Source organism: Tauraco erythrolophus, chromosome 2 (genome assembly GCF_009769465.1).
Source record: "Tauraco erythrolophus isolate bTauEry1 chromosome 2, bTauEry1.pri, whole genome shotgun sequence".
Taxonomy (NCBI): domain Eukaryota; kingdom Metazoa; phylum Chordata; class Aves; order Musophagiformes; family Musophagidae; genus Tauraco; species Tauraco erythrolophus.
The window spans coordinates 112,385,781-112,411,531 of NC_141466.1; the positions used below are offsets into that span (position 1 = coordinate 112,385,781).

General features: G+C 43.9%; 1 protein-coding gene across 2 annotated transcripts in view; it reads right to left on the reverse strand.

The window, feature by feature from the left end:
* Positions 1–2,635: 2,635 nt before the first annotated feature.
* Positions 2,636–25,751, reverse strand: part of CAPN8 (calpain 8) — a 30,773-nt gene continuing 7,657 nt past the window's right edge. The window contains exons 3-21 of one of the 2 annotated variants that reach the window (XM_086629704.1): positions 22,376–22,494; positions 20,596–20,729; positions 20,127–20,295; positions 19,150–19,233; positions 18,255–18,340; positions 16,825–16,899; positions 15,655–15,815; positions 14,775–14,950; positions 12,761–12,772; positions 10,901–11,112; positions 10,236–10,272; positions 9,506–9,571; positions 8,517–8,574; positions 7,909–7,973; positions 6,628–6,696; positions 5,229–5,307; positions 4,196–4,312; positions 3,562–3,620; positions 2,636–2,659 (exon numbers count right to left, since the gene is read on the reverse strand). In XM_086629704.1, coding sequence (XP_086485830.1) covers positions 2,636–2,659; positions 3,562–3,620; positions 4,196–4,312; positions 5,229–5,307; positions 6,628–6,696; positions 7,909–7,973; positions 8,517–8,574; positions 9,506–9,571; positions 10,236–10,272; positions 10,901–11,112; positions 12,761–12,772; positions 14,775–14,950; positions 15,655–15,815; positions 16,825–16,899; positions 18,255–18,340; positions 19,150–19,233; positions 20,127–20,295; positions 20,596–20,729; positions 22,376–22,494 — 1,802 coding nt within the window. Of the gene's footprint in view, positions 2,660–3,561; positions 3,621–4,195; positions 4,313–5,228; positions 5,308–6,627; positions 6,697–7,908; positions 7,974–8,516; positions 8,575–9,505; positions 9,572–10,235; positions 10,273–10,900; positions 11,115–12,760; positions 12,773–14,764; positions 14,951–15,654; positions 15,816–16,824; positions 16,900–18,254; positions 18,341–19,149; positions 19,234–20,126; positions 20,296–20,595; positions 20,730–22,375; positions 22,495–25,751 lie in introns of both variants that reach the window. The other variant, XM_086629710.1, reaches the window with a different exon arrangement.

The window sequence follows — 25,751 nt, forward strand, 5'->3', positions numbered from 1 at the left end:
GGAAACATTCCTATGAGAAAGTGGAGAGAGAAAGGAAAGATCTGAAGAGCCATTGCAGAGTTTCCATGGGGGTCTTTTTTGCCCCACCTTACTTATAAAGTGCTGAGAATGCCATGCAGCACGGTTTTCATAGTGACAGGCAACGTGTCACAAATTCATGAGCCTTTGTGACTCGCCTGCATTGTCATTCCCCGTGACCGAGCTACTCAAATCTAACAGGAGCTGCAGTGCTTCACAGTTCCAAAAACGAAGCACGGCCAACATGCAGGGTGTAAGAGTGTAGGGAAGCCAGATGCCCAAGCCCTGGCTCAGCCCACCACACCCCACTGCTTCCGCGGGAGCTGCTGCAGGCATTTCAGTCAAAAAGTATTTTAGCCCCATCAGGACTAACTGGGAGAGCTGACGAGTGCAGACATTTGTTCCACTTGCAGCATGAGGAAGCAAAACAAGGTGGACATTGATTCATCATCTTTTCGCAGATGCGTCAAGTAAAAAGTAGAAGTGCATTCAATCCCATGAAAAGGCTTATTTTTGAGCAGTTGTTCTCCAAGACCTGATAGCCAAGCGCTGTGCTCAAAGAACAAATTAAAGAGGAGGTGGCTGCTCTGGAGCTGCCTGCTTCCCAAAGATAAAGGAAGATGGAGTGCTGCACTCTGCCCATCCTGTACAGGAGGATGAAAGTCATTGAGATAACTATGAGAATTATTGTGAGGAAGGCATCTTGCTTGATGTAAAGGAAGAAGAACTGGGAGCACGCAATGGATTTCTGCATGTATTCAAGTTTTCCCAGTCCTGTGGAGAGAGGCCTCTCTGTGATCGTAATTGGAATGAACTCATGAATAGCACATGTGAGCAGAAAGCAAATCTGAAGCTGCAAGCAGTTAGCTCACCCTGCTGCATGGTTAGTAAGGAGACGTGTTGCATACCCAAGATATAGGGCAGGGAAGGACACGTTCATCTTACTGAACACGCAGAGCATTTGCTAGAAAATTCTCAAGGTTTTGGAGACCTCAGCTTACCCCGGGCAGCTCTGTCTTCCAGGCAGGTGGAGGTATGTAGATGTCTATTGTTGGTCAGCAGGCAAGTATCTGCCATCAGAAACTGATGACAACCTAAGACAGCTGCATCCATGTCATGACATGTGATACGTGCACAGGGACAGCAGGGGAAAGCCTATGGCTCCCCCGCTGCCTGTTCTTATCCTGAAATCTGAACTACAAAGTATTTATTTCTCTTTTACCGGCAGAGGACCTCTAAATGAGAGCAGCTAATCCCATCTATTAGAAAGGCAGAGGCAGGCACCGAAGCGGGTCATACATCCCTTTTAGTCAAACAGCTGTAGCTGGCACCAAGAAAAAATGCTGGGAGACGTGAAGTGGAGGCTTGGGGTTTGTCACGAGGCATTCTGTTTTCAGAGATGGGAACCAAACAGCAGCTTTCTTCCTGCTTAAAGAAAAAGCTTAGGAACAAGCAGGCATGGAGAATGGCTCCTATCAAACACAGCGCTGAAGGGAGAGGGGGATGAAGACTTAGCCCCATGTCTGCCTTGAGGACACAGATCTCTGCCTGCACTCCTTCTGCTCCCAGGGAGAAGTGTCAAAGACGACTTCCCGTCAGATCGTTACTGCGAGTTACAGAAATATTTTCCTATTGCTATAGTACTGCGCAATTAAATGCAGGGAGATTTTTTTTTTAAAGGACAAATATTTTACAAGATCTTAAGAAAGCATAGCACTGTTAGCCAGTGGCTATTAGCTTCAGTTTCTTCTTTAAATCGTGATCCACATTAGCACAAGCCTCTCACACTCAAGCTCCTGGAGCCCCTACACATGCATTTCATGTTCCTCCCTTCACACTTGCCTTCATGAGCTCTGGGCTCCAATCACTCATGTCCTGAAACTCCAGACCCCACCTTTAGGCACTGAAGTACATATATGGACAAGCATTCACAGGAGAAAAACTCAGCTGAAATAACTGCAGCAACTTGCCTATGGCCTTCCATCCTTGCTCCTCTTCCTGGAAGACTGAGCCAAGACTCATGGGTGAGTGCCATCGTGTTCACCTAATTCCCTGTTCATCCTTGGGGCTGTGTCCATGCCATGTCCATGTCCGAGCTCCTCACCCCCAGCTTCTGCGGGTGCTTGGCACAGCCAAAGTGGACAATTGGCTGGGAAGGGAAGTAGCCAGAGAAGCAACGCAAATTTTGCCCAGGCTCTGAGCATGGGTTTCTCTCTGTGAAACATGTGCTGGACGTTCCAGGCAATAAAGATCCCTTCCAGGATTTTGAACACTGCTGACCTTTGATGCACAGTCAGAAGTCAAATTAAAGCCACCTGAGCCCATCTGTGGTAAGTCAAAATTTGTGACATTTCAGCGTGACATATAGAAATACTATTTGGGCAGGAAAAGTAAATGAGGTTAGATTTGGGTTTGTTTTATTTGTTTGTTTACCTTGTTTAATTCAAGAATGTATTTATTTTCTAACTGACAAGAGATCACTTTTAGTGAGCCTAAAATAACTTGCAGTAATAAAAACAAGTTTCTCTCTCTGCTTTTCGTAACAAGGAGAAGCTGAACGAGTGGTTTCATGTTCATAAGATCTTCAGAAGTCTCTGCTGAATTCATCAACTGTGGTTCAGACCAGCGTGCAGCACAGCCACTGAGGGAGAAAGAGAGCAAGTAGTCAGACCATCTGGAAGGTCCACAGGATGCCACCGGGGCAATCTACCATAGCTCTGGGAGAACAAGCTGGGAAAGGCTGGAGCTGCACTTTAAACCGTTGTACATGTAAGATCCATCTGCTCTGGAACTTCAGGGAAAATTATTGGCAGGACCAGCCTCAGATCTTGCAAGTGGGGTCTTTTCTGAAGGAAGACCAGTTCTCTAGGGCAAGCTGTGTGACTATTGAAAAATTCTAAGGTGGGAGTCTGCAATGTATGATTTCAGCTAGATTTGACTAACTGTGATGGAGGGCCATAGGGCTTCCTAGCCACCCTCCACCCTTTGAGCCAGTCTTCAGCTGAGACAACTAATTGGATGGACCTCTTGGGGCCTCCTCCAGCTGTTTCCTGAGATATATTTGTACTCTGCAAAGGGAAGACTCAAGCTGATTCCATTTATTACAGCTTCAACAGGAGAAATTTGCATTAGAAACAATGCGGGGAAAAAAAAGACCTGGCATCTTAAGAGGTCTCTTATAATTCTGGCACGTTGATCAGTACATTCTCTGCCAGACAAGAACAGTTCCCTGCAGTGTGTTTTCTAATGAATTGACCACTGCCCTCTGAAAGTGGACAGTGAAACACCCTGTGTAAGCATCTTCTGAAGCAACCTTAGGGGTTTTGAACATACTTTTAGTTTTTTGCTCATATAAGGTAAATGTTCATTCTACTAATCTGGACAAAATTAGTAGCTTCCAAGCTGAAGAGCCTTTTCACGTGAACTGTTCCTTTGAATCACTACTGAGTTTATCACTTATAACAATAATTTTAAATAAATATATTCTAGTGCAGTCCATTGCTGTGACTTAATCAGATGTCATTTCAATCTGGCCAGCCTCACCTCAGCCAGAGAGAGCTGGATGACTCCACTCTTGTCTTTGTCCAGGAGATGAAACGCTTCTGAAAAGTAGAAGAGGGGGAAAATATATTGGATATATACCACAGAGTTTGGCATGTAGAGAATCAGTCAGACAAAATGTAGAAGCCTGGCTTTTTGCCATTATCTACTGGAAATCTAGACTTGTTCTGTAAAAGAATATTGCAGCTGTTCTTCTTTCCTCTTGTGAGTAATTTCTAAGCTGCTTCTTGGGGCAGAATAGTCAGATCTACAGCAGCAAACTGAGAGTTGGCAGCAGGACAACTATAAAATCTGATACAGTAGCATCTGGTATGATCCAGGGACAAACCTGTGAAACAGGTCTGAGTAAGGACTGTAAATGATAAATGGTACCATTTATAGAAGATGGGACAACTTCAGGGCCAGAGCACTGACCATAAAACGTAGATGACTGTAAAGCAGAAGAGCATGGCAGGTTATGAAAACATGTCCCCCACGCCCCATGGTGGACACAATTTTGCTGGCACCCTCACATTTCCATGCAATTTGCTACATTCACAGTTAAAAGACACCAAATACTTAGCAAAACCCCAAAGTTTTCAGGGATTCCCCTTGACTGATGAATGGAGACACTCACTGAACAGGCTTTCCAGACGGATCATACAGGCCACAAAACCGTCAAAATCGATGGTCAGCTTGCTGCAGGCGTAGCGGATGATGATGCTGTGCTGCACCTGGTCGTTGAGCGTGAAACCTGAAGGCACGGGAAGCACAGGAATCATTGACACAGAAGGTTAATATGCTGTCTTTGATGTGACTGATCCGTGGACTGCTGCAGCTGCAGGCAGACCTGGATGAAGGGTTGACGACTACTCCTCCAAGAAGGTCTGTTGGACTCCATCACCCACCTCTGCTGCGGGTCCTTTCCAAAGTCCATTGTGCTGGGTGAAGAAAGGCATGACGTTCTCCCACAGCATTTTGTCAGACTGCATATTTCACATTGTTGCACAGCATAACCAGTCCTATGCTCCCCAGATAAACCTCTAATTAGCGAGTCTTGGTGCTGCAGCTGAATAGCAGTGATTGCAGCAGAGCCAATTGCTCGCATAACACATTGGGCTCTATTCAGGCCCATATTAGTGCTATTTCTGTCTCTGGATCATTCACATAAACTCCATCGAGCATAAGACAGATCAAAAAAACAGTGCTCCCTTAGATGCCCTTGAGCTGGCAAGCACTGCTCCAAAAGTGAATAGCACACATCAGAGAGGATATCGTTGGGGCATGCCTTGATCAGGCTTGCACTTTCTCTGGTGTAGAGAAAGGTGGTGGGAGGAAATGAAGGAAAAAGAGGATTTGGACATAGCTCTGAAAGAGGACAATTAGATTAGGAAATAATGAGGCCAAAAATAGAGCAAGGAATAATCAGATGGATAAGCAACGGTCCCAGCATGGACAAAAATATCAGTGGTTCATAACACAGAGCAGAGGATGGGTTTTGATGTGTATAACAGCAAAAGGACGTAGCTGTTGGGAAGGGACAATGGCACTGGCAACGCTGTGATCTAGGAGACAGGAGGAAAGAAAAGCCATTAAAGGCTCCACTGTTCTTCCAGTGTTTGGTGGGGGGACTGCAGTGATACAAAGATGTCCCTGAGCAGTGCACTCACCTGCCTCTCTGAGGGCATTTCGCATCTCATGGGAGTCAATGGTACCCGAGTAGTCACTGTCCACTTTCTTATAGATCACCTGCAGCAGAGGAAATGTGGAAATATGGAAATGCCTTCTCAACGTGTGCCCACGCAGCAGCGCGATGGTGCAGGCACGGGCAGGCAGGCTTTGGCTTTCATGGCTAGGTAACAACGGTAGCGAAGACGTGGCAACACCAGGCTTTCCAGGAGGTAGCAGCCAGAACGAAGTAACCAGGGACCCTCTGGGGCTGAACCTTGGTTTGCCAGACCACCCTGCAGCCTGTGCCCTGCAGTCCTCCCTGCTCCTGTAGCTAGATTAAAGCCAAGACGCTGGTCCCTGCCTCTGCTGCGCTCACATCATCGCTCTTGCTGTGCCAACACAGCCTTGAGGTTTCGGAAGGCTGGGACCAGGGCTGCCCCTACCAGCCCAGGCTCCTACTCTTTGAAATGTTGATGAGCAAAGGATTTCAACGCTTCAAGCAGCTACTGGCAAGCAAGGCAGACTGGGAAACACATTCCCATGGGCTGGCAGCCTGCCTGCCTTCATGTTGCGTGGTGACAGACAGGCCATTGAGGAAAACATCCTATCATTTGGCAAACACTGCAACAAAGTCCATTTTGCCTAATATTTCAGACACAATGACAGATGCTTCCTACTGCCAGCAGGTTTATAATCCAGAATTAGATGCCACCCAGATCTACAGATCAGACTGGAATTAGCTCCAGAGGCTTGCTCTGCCGACACCAGCCCCAGGACAGAGCCGGTGGCTCTGGCTGAGGAGAGCTGAACACTCACCTCCTCATGAACCTCCAGGACAGATGCTCTGTGCTGACCAGCATCAAGCGTGGTAGCAGCAGACTTGCCCAAAAGGCATATTGTCAAACCAAGCAGGTCCAGATTTGACCTTCCTTTAGACTGTTTGATTCTGGGTGCACTTCTTGTAATATTAAATCCTCTGTCAGAAAAATAATTTGTCACTTCTACAAGATCTAAAAAATACAAAGCCAAGTTTTTGCCGGTCCTAAAAATATGCGTTCCTTATGTTTGCTGGTGCTCAGCTGGCAACGTAACATCGCAGCAGCGGAGACATGTTCATATGAGCTCTAAAATAGCAGGCAGCAGAGAGCTGTCTTTGCCAGCAATGAAAGAGGGTTAATTTGGCTTTCCATAAGGTATTGCAAGTTATGGAGAATGGTAGGGGCAATGTGAAAGGTGTCCTTTTAAATCAGAGGTGTTTCTGAGCCTGGCAACATACTCAAACCACAAGAAGGAAGGCTTCCAAGTATATCTACCTGTGGTGGCTTAACCCTATCTCTGTTCTGGATCTGTACTTCAGAGCTGAGAGGGAAGGGGAGACAGACAGAAATATTGTGTTACCAAATACTTTTGAATCTTCATCCAAAGTGTCTTGAATTCTACGAGTCCCAAGGTGCCGGTCCCATTGGTCTGAGGATGTTAAGGCATGGTTCAAAAATAAGGATTCCTCTATCCTTAGCAAAACTGGGGAGCAATTAGTTCTGATAAAAACAAGTCATCCATCACAGTGTCATCTTAATGCCATGTTCATTCTCATTTGTAATACATGTCCATCTCACACAGACACGCCCACAGCTTTACATTTGCTTAGCTAAAGGCGTGCCAAGAATTTCTAGGCTATCTGCACTCTCAAGGAATGATATATGGGATTGCTAAATATATAAGCCTGATTAGATCCACTTGTGTCTTGTACAGTTAATAGTAGATTAAAGCCCTTAGGGAAACAAGGAGCTGGCCTCCCAACAGACAAGCATCAGAAAGCAGAGACAGGAACTGTGAGTGAACAGCCAACAGTAGACTACACAGTCTTCCTTTGTGTCCTTCAGCACCTTGAACATCCATTCCTAAGGAAAATTATGCAGAAACGGGGAGCTGGCCCCCATGATGCTGCACTTACTGAGTTGCCCTGTTGGATTTGGGAGACTGTGGAGTGTCAGGCAAAGGCATCGCCGACGATCCACAAGATCCACGGCTAATGCCTACTGACCTCAACACAACCACGTCATGAGACCAACGTTAGCATAATCCTGACAGCATGGCTCTTGAACCATTGCAGTGCACTGGCCACCTTCCCAGCAAGTCAGAGTAGTGGGCAGATGTGCTGCCCTCTCCTCTTCCCTTGGCTACGCAAAGCTTATTAGCTCCCACATGTCCTACAAGCTATGCAGAAGGGAGGGAGGCACGGCATGTACTCGTATCCTTCCACCTCTGAACAGGGTCTCCAGCCTGTCTCTGCTGCTTTGAGCTCTGTGCCCTACAAGCAGTACCTGACTTAGAGGTGGAAGTTGAGGCTGTGCTTAAAACCTGCCTCCTGTGAAGCACGCTGAGTACACATCTGAAACTGCACAGGTGCATCCAGGCAGAAGGTCCCTGCTTCTCCTCCCTGCTATTTTTAGGGAAAAGTTTAAGCAATGAGAGATGCAGAGTAGGTGAAAGAAGCAGCCAATTATTAAATGGTTCAGGTTTCTGCCACCCTGAGCTGATAGAGCTGCTTGGCTGAATTTTATGCCTCCAGCCGCGCACCTGGACGACAGAAGCATAAACTTAGCCTTATTTTGTCAGGAAGTTTTGCAAAGGAGATCCAGAAACTTCAAAGGTGACAAAATTACATTCAAAGGATACATCTAAAAGGCTGATCATCTCCCTGCAAGTGTTAATGTTGAATCCATCACTTTTAACATCCTTTCCTGTGCAAAAAGGAAGGAAAAATCCAAATCAGAAACATTTTTAGACAAATCCTTTTCTGCAGACAGCCTTGGAGATGTCAGCCACCTTAAAATCTTGCTCTGCCATTTCTTTCGCTACTTCCCTTCAGCTGATTGACATGTCTTTTTTGGCACATGGGCAGGGGATGCTCTTGGTTTTGGGGGAGGTAAGCCTCTATCTGTCCACAGAAGTTATGCAGCAGCATAATAATATCTTCCCATGGTGGTCCTCCCAAGAAGGTAGAGGGAACATAGTGGCTCTGCAGGACATGGGCTGGCAGCACTTGGAAGGGGAGCACCAGGTGGTATTTTTTTCCCCTATATTAGGGGTTTGACAAGCCAGGACAAAACCTCGTTTTTTCATCACCCTTAGCTGACAGAGCTGGGTTTTGTTAGCACTGGTCCCATCTATGTGCTGATGGACCCAGGCACAGACGTTCACTCTGACCAAAGAGCAACTTTATGTCTCATCATTTCAGCATTCACCTTAGCTCCGTTCCATGGGAACTACATAATGTTACTTACTCTTTGCCAAAACCCGGTTTAGGATAGCTTGAAGTTCAATTGCAGTCACTTCACAGTCCTGAAAAGAAAACATATTTTAGGTGTTAACAAAAAAATTATGTCAGACATCTGGAGACTATTTTCCTTCCATCCCTTATCTAAGACATGTAAACCTTTAATTTTTTTCTAATACTTACCATTTCTTCTAACCTTTACCATTAGACATCACATGGAGGAGATCCTCAGAAACAATATTTCCTAGCCTTTCAAATGGGCAATCAGTGGTTTGTTAGGTGCCATGGTGACATCACCCAGTAAATGTTAACTTTTTGATGGGTTTGACCGAATTGGGTAACCGCCTTCTTTCTCAGCTGAAGAGGTTCAGGAGAGCATTCGAGATTTCCAGGCTGATGGAAACTACAACGAAACAATACTGAAACTACCCTCTCAAAATTCAAAAAGGTCTTTCTAACTAAGATATTTTCCCTTTTCAGTACCAGTGGCCACCTGTTCATTAAGAGGAAATCTGACATGACAGCCACAGACTAGCGCAGCAGGGCTTTGTAGGTACCGAGGCTTGTCAAATACAATAAAGAGAGAAAGTGCAGCCAACAGTTTTCCAGTTTTCGGGGCTTCTAAACAAAAAAGGAAGGAATTGGCTAACTAGGAAATTGTCAGAATTATACGCTAACTCCACAGGTAATTTATTTCACCATGGGATAATATTTTCACAGTCCTCACTCTCATCACCCCTGCATTACTGAGGGAACATGGAAGTTATTCCATGCCCTGCATTACCGAGGGAACAAATCGCATTTTGCATCAATAAGAGGAACAATGTAGTAAAACTACTCTACTGTAAAATAAATTGAACTGAAACTGTGAGTTAATAAAAAGGGAGAACTGCTCAGTTTTTTGAAGACCAGACACAAAAGGATTCAGCAAATCAAATATTTGCATAATCATAACAGAGAGGTCCTAGACCTTTTCTTTCACTTTAATCCACTTACCTCTCCTGAGAGCTTTTGAAACAGAGTCTTGAACTCATCATCTATATCTTTGTTATCGACATGAGGCTAGAGGAAAGAGATGATCAAGCATGCGGTTTACAAGGTGGTTCTATAAAGTGAGCTGAGGATGTCATAAAGCAGCTTTACAAGGGACTGTTTACAGCAACAGAAAATGAGCACTTGCTCCGCAGCAATGGCAAATCGGATGCACTACTTAAATCACAGCTGGCCAGGGGCTGGCTTTATTCAGGAGTAAATACTTTCTAAGACTGCTGAAAAAGTTTTCTTCTGTTACTAAGATAGTTTTATAAAATAGCTGCAGCAAAAACATTGCTCCATCTGGCCATAGCAATTCAGCAGTTCCCTGGAAGTGTGCTTTTGCAATTTCTCTCGGGCTTCAGGAAGACTATTTGTTGTGAAAAGAATCAGTCAGTGCCCTCTCCTCTTTCTCATACCTGTACTAGATGGAAGGACAATTTAATGTGTTCCAGCACAATCTACAAGGGTGTGGTTTCTGTGCCACATGGGCCCAGGTACATCAAAATGCATGTAAAACTATCCATGGAAATATGCAAAGAATCTCCGTAACCAAAAAATATTTCTCTGATCACAAACATATACTGTGATCCCAGCTCAGAGGAGAAACAAAAATCTCTTACTTTCTTTGCCCCTACATTAAGAAAGAAAAGTCTGCTAGGAAAAAAAAATATCTGCCCTGTTAAATGTTTACCTCATATGGTTTTGCAGCCACTACATCACCAATCATCCTAAGGAAAAAAAAGAAAAAGAATAAAATGACCAGAAATGACGAGTCCACCATTTGTCTTTAAAATAATTAGTAAAACAAACTGTTTTAATATAAGGTGTTGGCAAATGCACAGAACAAGCCCCCAGGTTCCTTGCTTCCTGTGGTCCCCATCCTACCTCTGTTTATCCCACCTCTTTGAAGATATTTTCTTGGGAAATCCAGCCTTGTTCTTGTCTTGTATCCACCCTCTTGTTTTCTCACTAAATGGTTGCTATTGACACAACCCTTTTTAAAATCGTCTCCTCATCATCATACTCTCTAATCCTCCATTTTTCAATTGTGGGAACTTCTACTTCACAGACCTAGGGGATCTGGTTATCACTCCAGTGCTTGCTGGAAGTCGTCTGAAGAGCCATGACTGTCTGCCGGGGGGGGTGGGGGTGGGGGGGGTGGTGTGTGTGTGTGGTGGGGGGGGGGGGGGGGGGGGGGTGACACATAGTAGACTACATAAGAAAATAGATCCTAGAAATGGGCTTATTTTGGCTGTTAAGGGAAAAGACAGAGAACGGGATGTGGGTGCAACATCTGACCTTTTCCTTTATGCGCCTCACCAGCAGAAGAAGAGGCTTTACGGAGAAGATACGCACTGCGTTTTAGCCTGTTTCTCAGCAAAAACTCGCAGGCAGAACTCTCCATTTTTGTAAGGCTCAAAAGTGGATGGCACGATAAGGTACTCTCCCCGGGGCAATTTCATGCGGCTGGAGACTTCACGCAGGTTGACATAAGGATCAGACCGGGCTGCTGGTCGGTTTCTTGCGAAGAAAGCACGGTTCATATGAATATCTGTGTTATTTTCCAGCTGTGGGAAATGCATTGTCGTTAGAAACCATTTGACAATTCACTGGTAAGCTGGCTGCCCTATTTCAATTTCAGTGCTTTAAAGCCATCTGAAGTTTTTTCTTAGCATAAAATAAAACCAAGGTTCTGTCCTGAGAAACAGTCAGGCAGATAATTAGAAGGGGAAAGTATCCTCCTTTATAAAGATTATCTTTTCACATGCCTCTTTATAGTCTGTGATATAAAATAAATAAAAAGATTATAATGTGCACTTAAATCTGGTCAAACTAGTACCTGCTGTACTTAAGACATCCATGTATTGAGCATTTTTTGCCTTCACAGGCTGCTCATGAACAAATTTAAATCTCAGAATGTTTTGAGCAATTTATTTTATGGGACAAATCTAATTGCATAGGAATTGTAGTTTCTGATTTCTTTAAACAGGCAGAAAGGAATAGCAAACATGACAAAGTAGTAGTCACAAGGGTGAGACTTTTGGGCCTCTTTAGATGATTTACCCAATTTCTATTAATAATACTAAGAGTGTTTCTTTGCATTATGTTGATAATAGTACTTGACTTTTCCTTAATACCAATATACTCTTAAGCAAGTGAAACATTGCACAGCCAATAAAACAAAACATGGATGTAAGGAAGAAACAATAGTGTAAGAATAACATCTCCGCTATAAACCTCCTACTCATGACTTTTGCTCCACAGAGGTGTCTTTCAAAAAATGTGATTCAATGATCCACAAGAAGTGCTGTGTGGTTGACACAGGGTGGGAAATATTGCATACAGACAAAGTTTCTGGGTGTCTAAGATCAGAACATACAAACATGTTATCCAATATTTTATAATCTTTCAGTTTTTCTGTTGTAAACTGTAGAAAAATATGGGAGTTTTTCCTCTTTTGTTCTCAAGATAAGGTTGGATTTGATATTTATTCAACAGCCCCATCGTTTCTTCTCAGTCAATCTTAAACTAAGTAGACTGCAAAGATTAAGACGCCAGATCCATATCTTTTCCCTTTGCATCTGCAAGGCTGTTAAAAGAACACAGTTAATTGCTACATGACCACACATTCATTTACTGAGAGAGAAGAAAAGGGCTGAAAAGCCAAGGAAAAATTGGCAGCACAGGCTGCTGGACTTCAGTAATGAGTATAGGCTGTTCCTAATGCCAGACACCCCTGAGGTCTCTTTCTTCAGGAATGAAAAGTCTCTTTACCTTGGTATTGACATCTGGGAGGATTAGGAAATGTTGAGTGGGGTTTATTCATTACCAGGAGCTCCAACTCAGAACTATAAAAGGAATGGATCCACAGAGTTTGGGATTTCTTCTAAACAGCATTAGCTGCATTTTTCGATTTTAGAGTGCAGAGATCTTGTTCTGCCTTCACTAAATAGACAAATTCTGACCTCTGTTATACAAACTTAGTGGAAGCCAAATTTCAGCAAGTATAAATGAAGTCAAGATTGGGACTTAGATGTCTGTAATAAAGCCTTATGCCCCACTCCCTTGGAAATGGTTATTCGGAATTTGAGATATGGGTCAAGTGATCCAAGAACAAAGCTCTCCAGAAGAGCTGTCATTAATAAGGAAGAAGTTCTCCAGTGCAACAGGAAGTACCCATATGGAGGCTAGAAGTCTTCAGCACAAATTGCATACCTCCTGAGGAATCTGAAAGGAAGAGAAAGAGTCGATGTTAAAAAGGCTCCTACATACCTGCATCTATCATTAGGAAAAAAAAAAAAAAGATCAGGTAAAGCCTCCTTCAGATACTTTTTTTTTCATTTTCGTTTACAATCACATATTATAGTATCAGTTATACATGAAGTTCCAGCTTTTGCTAGAGCTGTTACAAAGGAAAAACAGGATCTTCATCCAGAGGAATCTCTACAACATGTAATTGCTTTTCTCCTGATGTGGTGTTGTGAACAATACTACTGGTTGGAGACATTTGGGTAAGCCTTTAAATGTTCAGTCAGGAAAGTTAACAAGTTAGCCCCACTTTGCTAACCAAAAACAAACTGAGAATTTATTGCAGCAGACCTAAAATCTACTAGTCTACTGTTACTGGAACATGATGACAGTATAAGGCTACTGCCACTAGCAATCACCCTGAGGATGATGAGATTATTGTAAGACAACTCAAAAAGCAACAAATTTCAAGATTTGGCTTTTCTAAATTAACTAAATTGCTATGTTAATTTGTACCTCTAAATTTAAGGTAGCTTTCCCAAAGCAGTTAGTTGTCTTGAGAGCACAGATTCCAGTGAAAGCCAAAGACAGTGTCCTTCCAAGTCCCAAAAAAGCTTTTGAAAATATTGCCCATACAATGATTCTGGGGCCTGAGATGGCCCCATGAGACCTCAGTTCTTATTCCTTATAACCAGCACACTAGAAGGCCAGGAGCTCAGTGATGGGCACATTTACAGTTATTATCAGTAGGCAGTTGGAGCTAGGTGACTTACAAAAGCTCTGCAGGGCAGATAGACTTGAGCATACATCTTTTCACCTTCTCCTGACAGGGATCTGCTTTAGGTCACCATCCATGCTGTCCTAACTGAACCTCCTCAGCCACAGAATCAGCTGCAATGACATAAATCTACAACAGTGCATGACCTGACTAACTTGAATCATAGCTGGATGTCTACCTGAGATGACTTAGCAGCCATGTCTTTCAAAAGAAGCATCTTGTTAAGAGTCACCAAGTCTACCCTAGTATGGGAAAGATCACAGAAACAGATGGGATGAAATAGATGTAAAGCACAAAAGTTCTGCTAACTTCTCCAGGGTTGTACTCAGTGATGTGACCAGACAAACATCCTTAATGTGCAAATTCAGGATGCCAATAGGCCAGGGTGCTTAGCACCATGCAGATGGCAACTCAGAAACGTGCTTGGGGAGAACTGTTTGTGTATGCAGACACTTAGGCACTAAGGAAAACCTTTCCTAGTTTTGAACTGTCCTGCACAAAATATATTAGCAAAAGTCAGCCAATCCCATCTGCTTCCACCTGTGCTGGTTAATGATCTTCATCCAGTGGAACCTATACAATGTTTAATTGCTTTTCTGCAGATATGATGTTGGGAATGATAATACTGATTGGAAATTTTTGTATTTGCTTCTCTCCCCTCACATCGCAGAAATTAGAGGTGACACTGTAGATTTTTTCCCTACGTTATATTTTTATAGAAAGAAGCAACACTGGGAGAATCAGAAAAAGAAGTCCAAAACTACTGAACCAGAACAATAGCAGGGTAGACAATGAATCAAAACAATTTCCAATTGCAAGGGAAAAGTAATGAAAAAAAAGAAAGTGACTACAGAGCACTAACGATAGGCCGTAATCAGAAACACTTATCTGGAATTGCCAGGCACCCTGAGCCTGCCCCCATTCAGATTTTGTAAGAGAAGGTTCTCAATGACACTGTTGCTAAATTATTGCCTCTAGTTTTACACTGCTCTCCTGTTAAAACAGGACAAAAACTGAGCCTAAATTTATCTGAATCTCCCCATATTATGTGGGTCAAGAAGAAATGAGAGAAGGAACTGAGTCATTTTCAAAATCCAGTTCTCATTGAAGCGTAGTGCTGAACGTCAAGATGTAGCACACTGCCAATTTTTTTCCAGCGTAACAGAACAGGGGATAAAGCCTTTAATCAGGAGCAAACTTTACCTGATAGAGCGAATAACCAATACTAAGCAGAGCTTCTCCCATTTTCTTCTGTCTCCTGCGGTTCTTCTGCATCAAGCCCACCAGTATAGTACAGCACGGCTCGTTCAAACTCCCTTCATGGTCATCATCAGGTTCGTCCAGTCGGATTTTAAACTGGGGATTGGTCCAGTATGTCGCTGATAATTCCCAAGGCAAGACAAAAAGGAGGACATTTTGCTGTCATTGTAGCTAAGATGGTTGTCACCAGAACTACAGAGAATAAGTCTTTGGAAGGACTTTTGCCTTGAGTTTTTCCAGTCTTTTCCGCTACGTTAGATGTTTTTTTGCTTTCACAGCTATGCTGAATATCAGTTAGAGCTATGGTGAATCAAAGCACCAAGGTATTTCCTGGGGAGTAATGACCAACAGGGAGGAGCCGATATCAATAATTCCAGCTGGTCATTTATCTCCAGGAAATGTCTTTGGCCGAGGCTGCTATTGTTGCAATAGGATCAAATGCCAGACAGCCTCTCCAGAGGTCTAACCTGAAAATGAATGGGAAACAACACTGCTGCTGAACTGTGACATTTTCCTGGCCTACTCAACCCTTCAGAGGATTACTCCAGTCAGTAGCAAAAGCCATGTAGGTAGGAAAAGCAGACAGAGAAAAAAAATGAATACAGCCATGAATTAACTGCTTAGTGAGTTGGTAATCCCTGACGAGGAAATAAGTGTGAATTAGATCTTGGTTTAGGCTGCCAAGCTTTTGCTTACTATCTAAACCCTGCAAAAAGAGCTGCACCTCTGAACCCTTCCCACCGAAGTCCCCTCCAGTTCACAAGCATCTGCTTTTTTTGTTTTATTGGTATTTCACCAAGTGCCCACTTGTCTGGGTCTCCACCTTGGTAGTTCTGGCAGCCCCCAGCAGTCGAACCCCGTCTCCACTGTCCATTAAACAGGGTCAGGTCCCATTTATTGACTTCGTTGCTTGCCAGTGTGTCAGGAGTCAAGTTGCAGATCTCAAGGCGGGTGAACTGCCTTTGAAAATCCGAAAATGCCATCCTGTGCACAAAAAGACCACAGTTAGTCTATCAGCCTCCAACAATCGAGGCGACTGCAAATGTATGTCTCTCCTAATGGAGCAGCAAACTTCAGTACCACAGAGCTGCCTAAAGCCCCATTTATTTGAACTCTGAAGCTTGGAACTGGCTTTTGGAAAATGAGATTTCCCACTTCCTGAATCAGCTGTATCTCCTGGAGACAGTGGTTCTCAATGGCTGTTACACATTATGGGCTCAGTCATACTGTTTTCTGACATACCCGGCCATGGGCAATCCCTCATGAATCATACTTCATAAGTAAACTCACTAAAATTGGTGGAACAAAATATGCAAGGAGGTGCCATTCAATGGGAGCAAGAGTTGGCCCTTATGAAAGGGTCACTCTGTAGAAAAGCAGTCTCAGTTTGTGCCTTGCTTTAATTCTACCGCTAATGTTTGTTTTTAATATTCCCAGTAGGTTCGCATGAGTGACAGACGTTGATCACGTCATGCTGCAAGCCGAGGTCTGCTCTCATTTCTCAGTGCCTTATGGCCCATATAGCTGATTGCACTGAAAGGTGGTGGGCATTTATCTTTCCAGTCTAGGACAGAGTGACAGAGATTCAGTACTGATCCATATAATCAGCTAACTGGGATGGGCTTTCCATTAGGTCTGGGTAAACAGACTCTTCCCAAGCTGGTAATCTACTAAACTTTTTCATTAGTGTGTAGCATTTAGGCAAAAAAAAACCAAACCTTAAAATATAGAGCAGCTGAGGTTCATTCTTGCCACCTCATTAATTTTATTACCATCTGGTCTCTATATTTTGGATAAGCACTGAGTTATGTTATGCAAGCTCTAATAAAAGGTAATATTTGAATGGGAAGGAAGGTAAACAAGAGGCTAACAACTCACGCATGTTATTATTAACCCCCTTGGTGCTGGCAGTTTCTCTCCGTGCAACTGAAAGGACTGCTTAAAAAACATTCGTGCACATAAAACATCCAAAAGCTAACTGAACGATTCTCACCAAAACTCTCCATCATCTGCTTGCTTATCCAGCGCCTGTTTTTGTTTGGGATCAACATAATTCCATTCTGGAGCACTGCAGACAAAGCACAAAAGCAAGCTGTTCAGTTTTTTATTCTACAACATCGGAGAGTTAGGCTCAGTCTTCAGTTACAGCTGATAAAGGAGTATGTATTTCTTCAACAACTAGACCTTCTGCCCCTCCCAATGGCAGTACACGCTGAAACCTGACTGCACAGGCCTGGAATCAGACTGCAACGTTATTTGCAATAAATATGCCTTAAATGTAATCATCACTGCCAGGTGCCAGAATGTACAAATATTGCAGACCGGCTGGATTAGGTAACACGAAGCCTGAAAGTCAAGCATGGCTTCTCGATGGTAATATCTGTTGTGATGCCTGGTATTCTCCCTTGGGAAATGATATAAGCTCCGCTATTGGGGTCACAAAAGAATAAGAAAGCAAAAAAGTGGAATTAAAAAATGTACTGTAGAAAACAGCATTGCTCCTTTCCCATTCTGATGTTACTGTGGACCAAGTTGGATTCTGCTCTGGTCTGCTCCCATGTGATGGTGCAGTTCTGCACCTGTCCTAGCAGGGTTGTCCTATGGTAAAACACATGCAACAAAATCAGGATATGGCATGTGAGAGCACCTAAGGCACCTTATCTCGGGGCTGAGCAGAGCAGCTCTGATAAAGGCAAGAATAATTCTAATGCTTACCTCTTTTCTATCCTTAAGTGTTATACAACATCTGCACCAGTATTGCAGTCAGTCAGGACAGGAGATGGAAATCTCAAACTATTGTGTGAAAACACATGGCCCCAATGAAAGTAAAATTTATGCCATTCTAAATATAAAAATAAAAGAGGTGTTGTCACTGCCATCCTCATGAGATTCCAAGATAGCTGAAGCCCAGACAGTTTCTGATATTCAAACCTCTGGGCCCTTAGCTTAGTCAACATCCCCATTTTTTTCAAGATTCTCCAGTAGAAACCAAATACTGGCCTGATTTAGAGCACAGCAACCCTGGAGGTGAAGCAGAGGCATGATGGCTTAGCCCTGCTCTATTTCCCAGGAATGGGGCTGGTTTGTGTATCCTACTAAGGTCCTGGCATCATCAGTCAGATCAGTCTGAGAAAAGTCGTCTTGCAAAATGATGTGGATACGGCTTACATTGGGCTGCTCACAATTAAAATATAGGCTGTTCTCTCTTATTAGAAAGTTCTGCCTGAGGCAGAGAGGAATGTCCACTAGGCAGAGCAGATCAATATCTAACCTTGCTAATAAATTAAGAGTGTTTTATTCCAACTGATTTAGTATCTCTCCTAAATGTGCTTTGTGATTGGATTAACTGCACAGTCCCAATTTAATTTTTAAAGATACCAAAATATGCTGAAGGGAAAGAAGCAGGGGCATATAAAAACTTACTTATCGCTCCAAGCTCCAGTCCATTCCACTTCACCCCAGGGATTTCTAAGCCTCACTAGTTTCTCTGGCCGTCCTCGGTAATATACCTAAAAGATTCACAACAAACAGAGCCTGAGCACTTCCATTATTCCAATCATCAAGGGGCGATTGCTTTTCAGACAGGACAGAACCTGATATGTACTTGAGTGACACACTCCATTACAATTTGCAATAGTCAAAAGACACCTAGATGCCTTCCACCCTTATTTTGCATTATCCTATGCCACTAAGTGAGCCATGAGCCGCAGCACTCACCGTTTCATATAGTGACAGCAACCTGCGAGGAAAAACAACAGCTACAAAACAGCAGAATATCTACACCCTCAAAAGCAGGAGACGCACAACACAGCAAGGTTGGAAAGAGGTTATTTGGCATCGACACCTCTGTAAAGATTTCAGTTTCAGAGGAGCAGGAGTATCTAGGGCTCCCTGTGGAGGTGAGACTGACAGGGAAGTTCATGAATGAGGCTTTTACTCCTTTCCCATTAGCACTGAGAGGCAAAGTACCTACTCCCACCTCATGCAGTAGGAACACGTGAGGAATCGGCTGCCTCCTCTCCTGGTTCTCCTTTCCACACTCTCCATGTCAGTAACAGCTTAGCCCACCTTTACATTTAGTGTTCCAGCCTGTTGGTACTACACAAGTTGCAGGCTGCAGAGTTTACCCTATATAACCACCCGTACAGAGCTTTCAGCCTGGCTCAGTGCTACAGGTACTTTCTTTTTCTGTAAGAGGGTGCATAAGGCAGCAATGTTTTTATTTGGTCAGTCACAGAGAGACATCGGAAAGTTGAAGACACTGCAGTATTGCATCCCCAAGCTGTTCTGTATGACGGCCCTGGAGAGGCTGGCTTACCTCCTCTGCTCCAGTGACAGAGTAAGCGTGTCCCTTTACCAGCTTCAGACTTGTGACTGCTTCTGTTTCAGCTGCAGTAGTTATCTGGGGCAATAAAAGTATACATGTTTAGGACTATATATTGCATATTAACACAGCTTTCATGAGCAAATTAATGTGGGGGAAGATGTCCAAAGTGGTATGCACGATGAATAGATTCCTGAGGCAAAGCGTATTAAACAGAGATGAGATCCACAGCAAAAGTTCACTTCCACAGTTTCAGGCCCCTAAATATGCAGTCCTAGCACAGCAGAGATTCAAGAATGTACAATGAAATCTAAATCTAAACCCAATTCCCAGCTCAGGTAACAGATTCAGTCACCTGCAAAGATGTCTTCCTGTGAACTAGCCTCTAGCCTGCCTCAGCTGAGATCCAGCATATCAAAATTTCAAAACTGGTAATCCTATATGCCATGAACCAGGATTTCAAACAAGATAATGAAATGGGCTGTGAAAGGTGTGGAGCTTCCAAAACATGTACAAACATCATCTGTAACTTGAGAGGATTTGTATTACAGGTGTCAATAATCTTTAGGGTCCAAAAACCAAAGCCAGAATCAGATCACAGGCTACAACAAAGTATCTCAAAGACTTTGTCTCTGGCAGTTGTGTGTCTGGAGCTGAAATTACACAGAATTTGAAAGAGAAAAGATACTCAGAGAATGAAAACAAAGTTCAGGAAGACAAGTCCCCAGTTCATGGCTCAAAATATTATCACAGGCTGTCTTGCAAAAAGTGAGGCATAATGTGAATTGGTTATTCAGAACCTCATCCAAAGTTTTTATAACTGAAATCAATAAAAGTCTCCCACTAATTGTAGTATGCTTTTAATTCAGACCTTCCTACCTATGTCTAACATTGGTCTGAGCTTTTGTTACAATATGGACCAGAGTCCTGAGAAGAGGAGCGAGAAGAGTAAAGCAGTTGCAGTCTCTTACGTCGATGGAACAGCCAAGCAATGACCCAGCTCTCAGAGCCTTCTGGATGATCTGGTACAGATTTGTAGGAGCCCTCCGCAGCTCATAGGACTCGGAGATGCCTCCAGTAAAGTCCTCAAAGCCCTCTATAGTGGACCCTCCTGTGAGAGCTTCATAAGAGCCATTCAACCTGTGGAGGAAATGACAAGAATTATATGAGGGGCCATCTCCACTCATAAGCATTGGCACTACAGAAGGAAGGGCTCATAATTCAGTATCCCTCGGTCCATCAGCATGACCTGGGGCACCAGATGTAAGGCCCTTTGAAATAGACGGTTGGCAATATCCTTTATGGACCTAGAGGAAACTGTAAATAACGGGTGGAAGGCAGGCTGCATTTGAGCGCAGTGCATTGTGTCCAGCACCACAACCACCCAGGCAGTCAACTTCTGCACACCCCGGAGCAGTGACTCCTGCTTAGCCATCGTACTTGGCATAGGCCTTCTCCAGCAGTGCACTCCAGAACTCATTGCCTTCCTCCGAGTGCACGAAGACCAGCCTCCCATTCTTGGTGGGCAGCCTGTCATCCACCACAACGTCCACCCACTCTCCATACTGCCAGAACTGATGAAAAGAAGAAAGGAAAAAATGATGAGGGTTGGTGTGCACATAATAGCTCCACAATACCATCTTCCTATCCCTTCACCTGTCATCAGTTCCCCCTGGATAAGTCACTGTAATGTTTCATTCCCATGTTCGACTCCTCTCCCTCTTAACAGAGGCAAACTCTTTCCATTCTTGTGAAGGGCTGAGCAGGCTCCTTAATGCTGTATCAAAGTTTTGCTGATAAGTAATATTAACAGCAACTTCTTGTGCATAACATCTGGAACACTGTCTGTGCTCCATGCAGAGCTTACATGATGGAGAGCCCAGAAATCTAGTGCAGAGACAGGATACTCTGAATTCTTTCTTGTCTGCTCTTTTAAGGCCAAATCCATTGGGGGGGGTTGGGGGGGTGGGGGGGGAAAGAAAGACCCTGTAAAAATGCTGCAAGGAGAGGCCAGCCAAAGAGGAAACACTCCATAGTGCTAATCCCTTCTGAAAATACTGGGAAACGTGTGAAACATTGCTAAGACTATTTTTTTGCCTGAGGACTTGAAAAATTTAATCTAGAATTTGATGCAGTCCTGAAAGGAAAGGAAAGGAAAGGAAATGAGATAATTTACATAATAACCCCTCTGCTGAGATGAGCTGGTGGAAGGGATAGGTATGTGCTCTATAACATCTCTCCTCGCCAAAACACCTCCTTTAGCTTTGCAGGGTGAATCCATATGGATATATCACCCAGCTGGCTTGTATTGGTAATCACCTAACTAAGGTTTAGGCCCTGCCTACAAAAGGCGGGCCATTTCCTCCTGGCTGTGGGAGATGTGATGACATTCTTGGAGTTGCAGCTTAGGTTGGTGAGCAACATCTGGTGTGATATCCTCACGAGAGGCCCTGAAGACCTTGACCCTGACGCCAGAGCCAAAAGAGCCAGAGCTGGAGTGAGAAGTCCTTTGATAAAGAAGGTCAAGCTGCTACCCCAAAAGAGGGAAGTGTGCTGGAGTTGGAATGAATTAATTGGGTCTCTGCTCACTGTAAAGCCTTCTCGAAAACCAAAAAACTGTAAAACAAAAAGGGGGAATTATGGCTATCACCCAGCTGGCTTGTATTGATCTAATTAAGGTTGAGACCCTGCCTACAAAAGGTGGGCTGTTTCCTCCTGGCTGTGGGAGATGCAATGACATCCTTGGAGCTGCAGCCTGGGCTGGTGAGCAGCAAATCCATACTGCTCACACCTGAGCCTAACTTCTGGTTAAAGCAACCTGGCTCAGTCCCAACATGTCAAGTCTGCAGGCAAGGAACAGACAAAAGTCCAGACAAAGGCGTGGGAAGGGAAGGAGGAGAAAACGCATCAGCCTGAATTTGCTCTCAACAGCCAGCAGCAAAGCTTGGCTTGATTCCTGTGTCACGATAGTTTGGCTCAGTTTACAAAACCTGTATAACTCACTAGAGCCCTATCAGCTGTAAGACAGCAGAACCTAGCCAGTGAGCAGGTGTCACTTAACATTATTTAACTCTGTTCTTTCCCTTTCCTTCCCCACCAACTTCACTTACATGCTGTAATTCTTGAATATTTAGCCTGTGCCAAACACACAAAAAAGCTGCTTTTAGCTAAATATGAGCATTTTCCTCTTTTATTCTCAATACCTGGATCATACAGGTACCTGGAAATGAAAGATCCCAGCGTAGTCCTTCTGGAAGCTCTGAGCTTCGGGAACAACGCGATACAGAACTTCTGGATTCAAAGTGAGAGATGCGATGGCAGCTAGGAGCCAGCAATCACCTGAAAACAGATACGTTACAAAGCAGGAAGGTCCATTAATAACCAGTGTTTTGCTGACCTGATCCTTACACCATTACGCCACATTCCCATCTAGAATAAAATACCAGCACTAAGTGCTTTGCAAGGTCCTGCCAGACTCAGTATGGGTTCAGCAGCTCATTCTTGGTTTGTGGTGTTATTTATCTCTTCTGCTCATTTTCCACTCACTCAGAGTAGGTATCTTGGGGCCTCAGAGGCTGATCATGGTAGTAATTTCAATGGCATCATTTGGGCTTTGCTATTTTGATTTTTTAATGAAGCTGTGAAAGCAGGCTGCTTTATCCAAGCTTGTTAATGCCCTCAGGAGACCAAGGATATAGCCAGAGAGAAAAGGCATTTGGGGGTATGTGGGTTGCAAAGCCTGGCTGGGCAGCACAGAGTTAATGACCTGTGATACTTTAACTAGACCAGAACCAATACACCTGGGAGAGCTAAGGGCTTAGAAAGTGTCCAGAGGAGGGCAAAAGCTCTGGGTTGATAGAGGGGTGGTGCTGCTTCCATCCACATCTTTTGGAGAAGATTCAGTGGATAGCAGGAACAATTGGGAGGATGTTTCTTCTTAGCCCTTTCTTTGAAGGTCCACATTTGAACCATCACTTAGACCCATCACTACAGGTTTGCCCATGAGTCTAATGGAAACCAAAGTCTCCTGGAAACTCTGCAAGGAGGTGAGTCCTTTCTCTGACCAGCTCCTTATCCTGGACATGATGGGCATACCCAGCCCTTGCTGAAGGCCAGGTATCCCACAGCTTGAGCTGTTTGCTGGGTTACCTGCCCATTGTGGCTTGGAGGTTGGGTAAGAGGAAGCCTCTATCACACCAGAGGTGATATACCTGGGAAACTCAGGGACTCATGGGTTTCTCACAGTGTTTTGAGTTCTGTGTTCTTTCTGAGGTGTGCAGGAAGTTTAGGAAAACAAAGCTGCTCTGAAGATACAAATGTTTTCCTGGTTCCTTTTGGATTATCTGTGCTAAGACATAGCTTCTTTGTGCAAGTCCACATTCTGCAGAAGGAATTGGCATAACAGCTCTTGCTTCAGTGGAAATAAGCTAACAGAGAAACCAAGGAAAGAGTTTAATCTGTAGTGCAATTTAATATCTTAGAGCAGCGGTTAACTCTTTATATTGGTTTGAGCTTTATGATTTAGTGCAATGATCAATGTAATTGTAAGGGTAAGATATGGGGACTTGCCTGGTGCTGTGTGCTCCCTGCTGCCTGTACCCCAATGCCTCCTATGAGCTGAGCAAGAAACAGCTGTTCCCAGTTAGGCAACCAGTGACTTGAGAAACAGCTCTAAAGAAGTGCCCCTGGTGTGATGATCTGTAACCATCTGAGCTGGCTGATCTGACATGAATGCAAAATTGTGATCCAACCGGGGTGTCAGGGCAGGCATTTCCAATAAGAAGGGATAAACTTGTATTAGTAAGCAAGGTGCGACTCAAGCGTTCCTTGAGGATTGCTTGGTGTCATCTTGGCTGACACATTCAGGAAAGAACATTCAAACTGGAAAAGAGTAGAAAATGGCTGGACTATCCACTTCTCCACATCCACGTTTCTTACGAGAAGAGGTTAAAAAAAATCTTGTCCTGCTCATCCTATGCAAGTGAAGTTTAAAGAGGCAGGTTAAATGCTACTTTGGAGAAAAGCTGTTTCAGCCAAGAGCTTCTACTTGAAAGGTAAGATTTCCCTTGCAGAAGAGAAAGTAAAAAAAACAAAAGGGTTGTGAGATGTTTAAACTGGAAATAGGAAAAAGTTGCTGCTGTGCATATAGAAGAGAGACTCCAAAAGCCTCAGCCTCTAGAACAACCATGAACAAAAACTTTCTCAAGCTCATCTTTGACCTAATTATTCTACAAACTGTTTTGCATTCTGAGGGAGAGGTGTTGACTCTCTGGCCTGGAAGGTTCTTCCCAGCCTTAGGTACTTATGTATAAAATAAGCAAAATCAGGAGAGCACAAGGTGGGGAAGAAAAGGCTTTACGAACCTCCTCTCCCAAGAAAATAAAGATGCAGGAAAAAATGAGAATGAGAACACTCAGGCCTGCTTTATACCTGTTTCTTTGAGGCTTTCCTTGGCACAGGTCTATACCTTATTCTGTTATAATTTCTGCTTTTCTTTGGAGAGGTAGAAATAATGGTGATAAGTCTGGGGAGTGGCGCTTCAGAAGAGGAAGACGAAAAGTCCTATAAAGTTACAACTGAAGCCCCCCCTTTTTTTTTTCTTTCCTATCCCAGACTTTCTTGCTGGCCTGCTGTGAAGCACAGAAGATTATTACTGAGAAGGCAACAGGCTGGGGGTCCTGGTGTCCCTGTTGTATTCCTCTACTCGCAGTGAGACCAGAGAAGGTCTGTAGCAATAATGAGTTGGTGCTCTCCTGATGTGCAACACCTGGAAGAGTTTCCCTCCACTTCCTGGTCCAGGCCAGGTTTTCACAGGCAGTGAAGGGGAAACTGCTCTGAACTTTGTTGGGGATGGTGTATGTTTGATGCGCAGTTAGGCAGAAGAATCAGTGAAATGAGAGGGGTTTCCTTAAATATGTTATTTACTTCCCTGACTCAGAACTAAACAATTTTAGAATCTCATCCCTGTAAGATGCCAAATGCAGCGTGAAATCCTTTACAGCTATCTCACGGTATGAATTAACTTCTGGCAGACTGAGTGGCATCGGCTTTGGCACTTCTGCCTCTTGCAAACACACCGTGCAATCTAACCTCCTGGGGAAGCGTTAGGGGCAAGTCTGCGTAAAGCACATGTGGGAAGAATTGCAGCTGTAAACTTGGCCTTAAAACCAGTTATGTTTGCCTTAAGCAATGCAGAGTCCTGTCTCTAAACCTTACTTGAGGAACTAATATCTTTGGCTAAGCTTGTGGCTAAACAAATATTAACCGTGTCCTCTGCAAGGAACTAGCTGGGAGTTGGCTGCTGTGAGTAACTGGATAAAAAGAAAGGTTTTCCTGAGGTGCCTAGATGCAGACGGTTTGGGGCCATCTTCTATACACAAGTGATGTGTTACACCCAGGTTCCTGTGATACTAGCTTGAAGATGAGTTAAAGAGGATGCAGGAATTGGTCCATACCAAGGAGCTTCCAGGATGGAGCCTAAACTGCACAGGTTGCCTCTTACCTTCTTGTATACCGCAGTGGGATCCCAGCCTATTAATAAGGTTTCTCAGCCCTACTGGAAAATATATTAGTAATTTTAAAAAAGTACAAGTTGA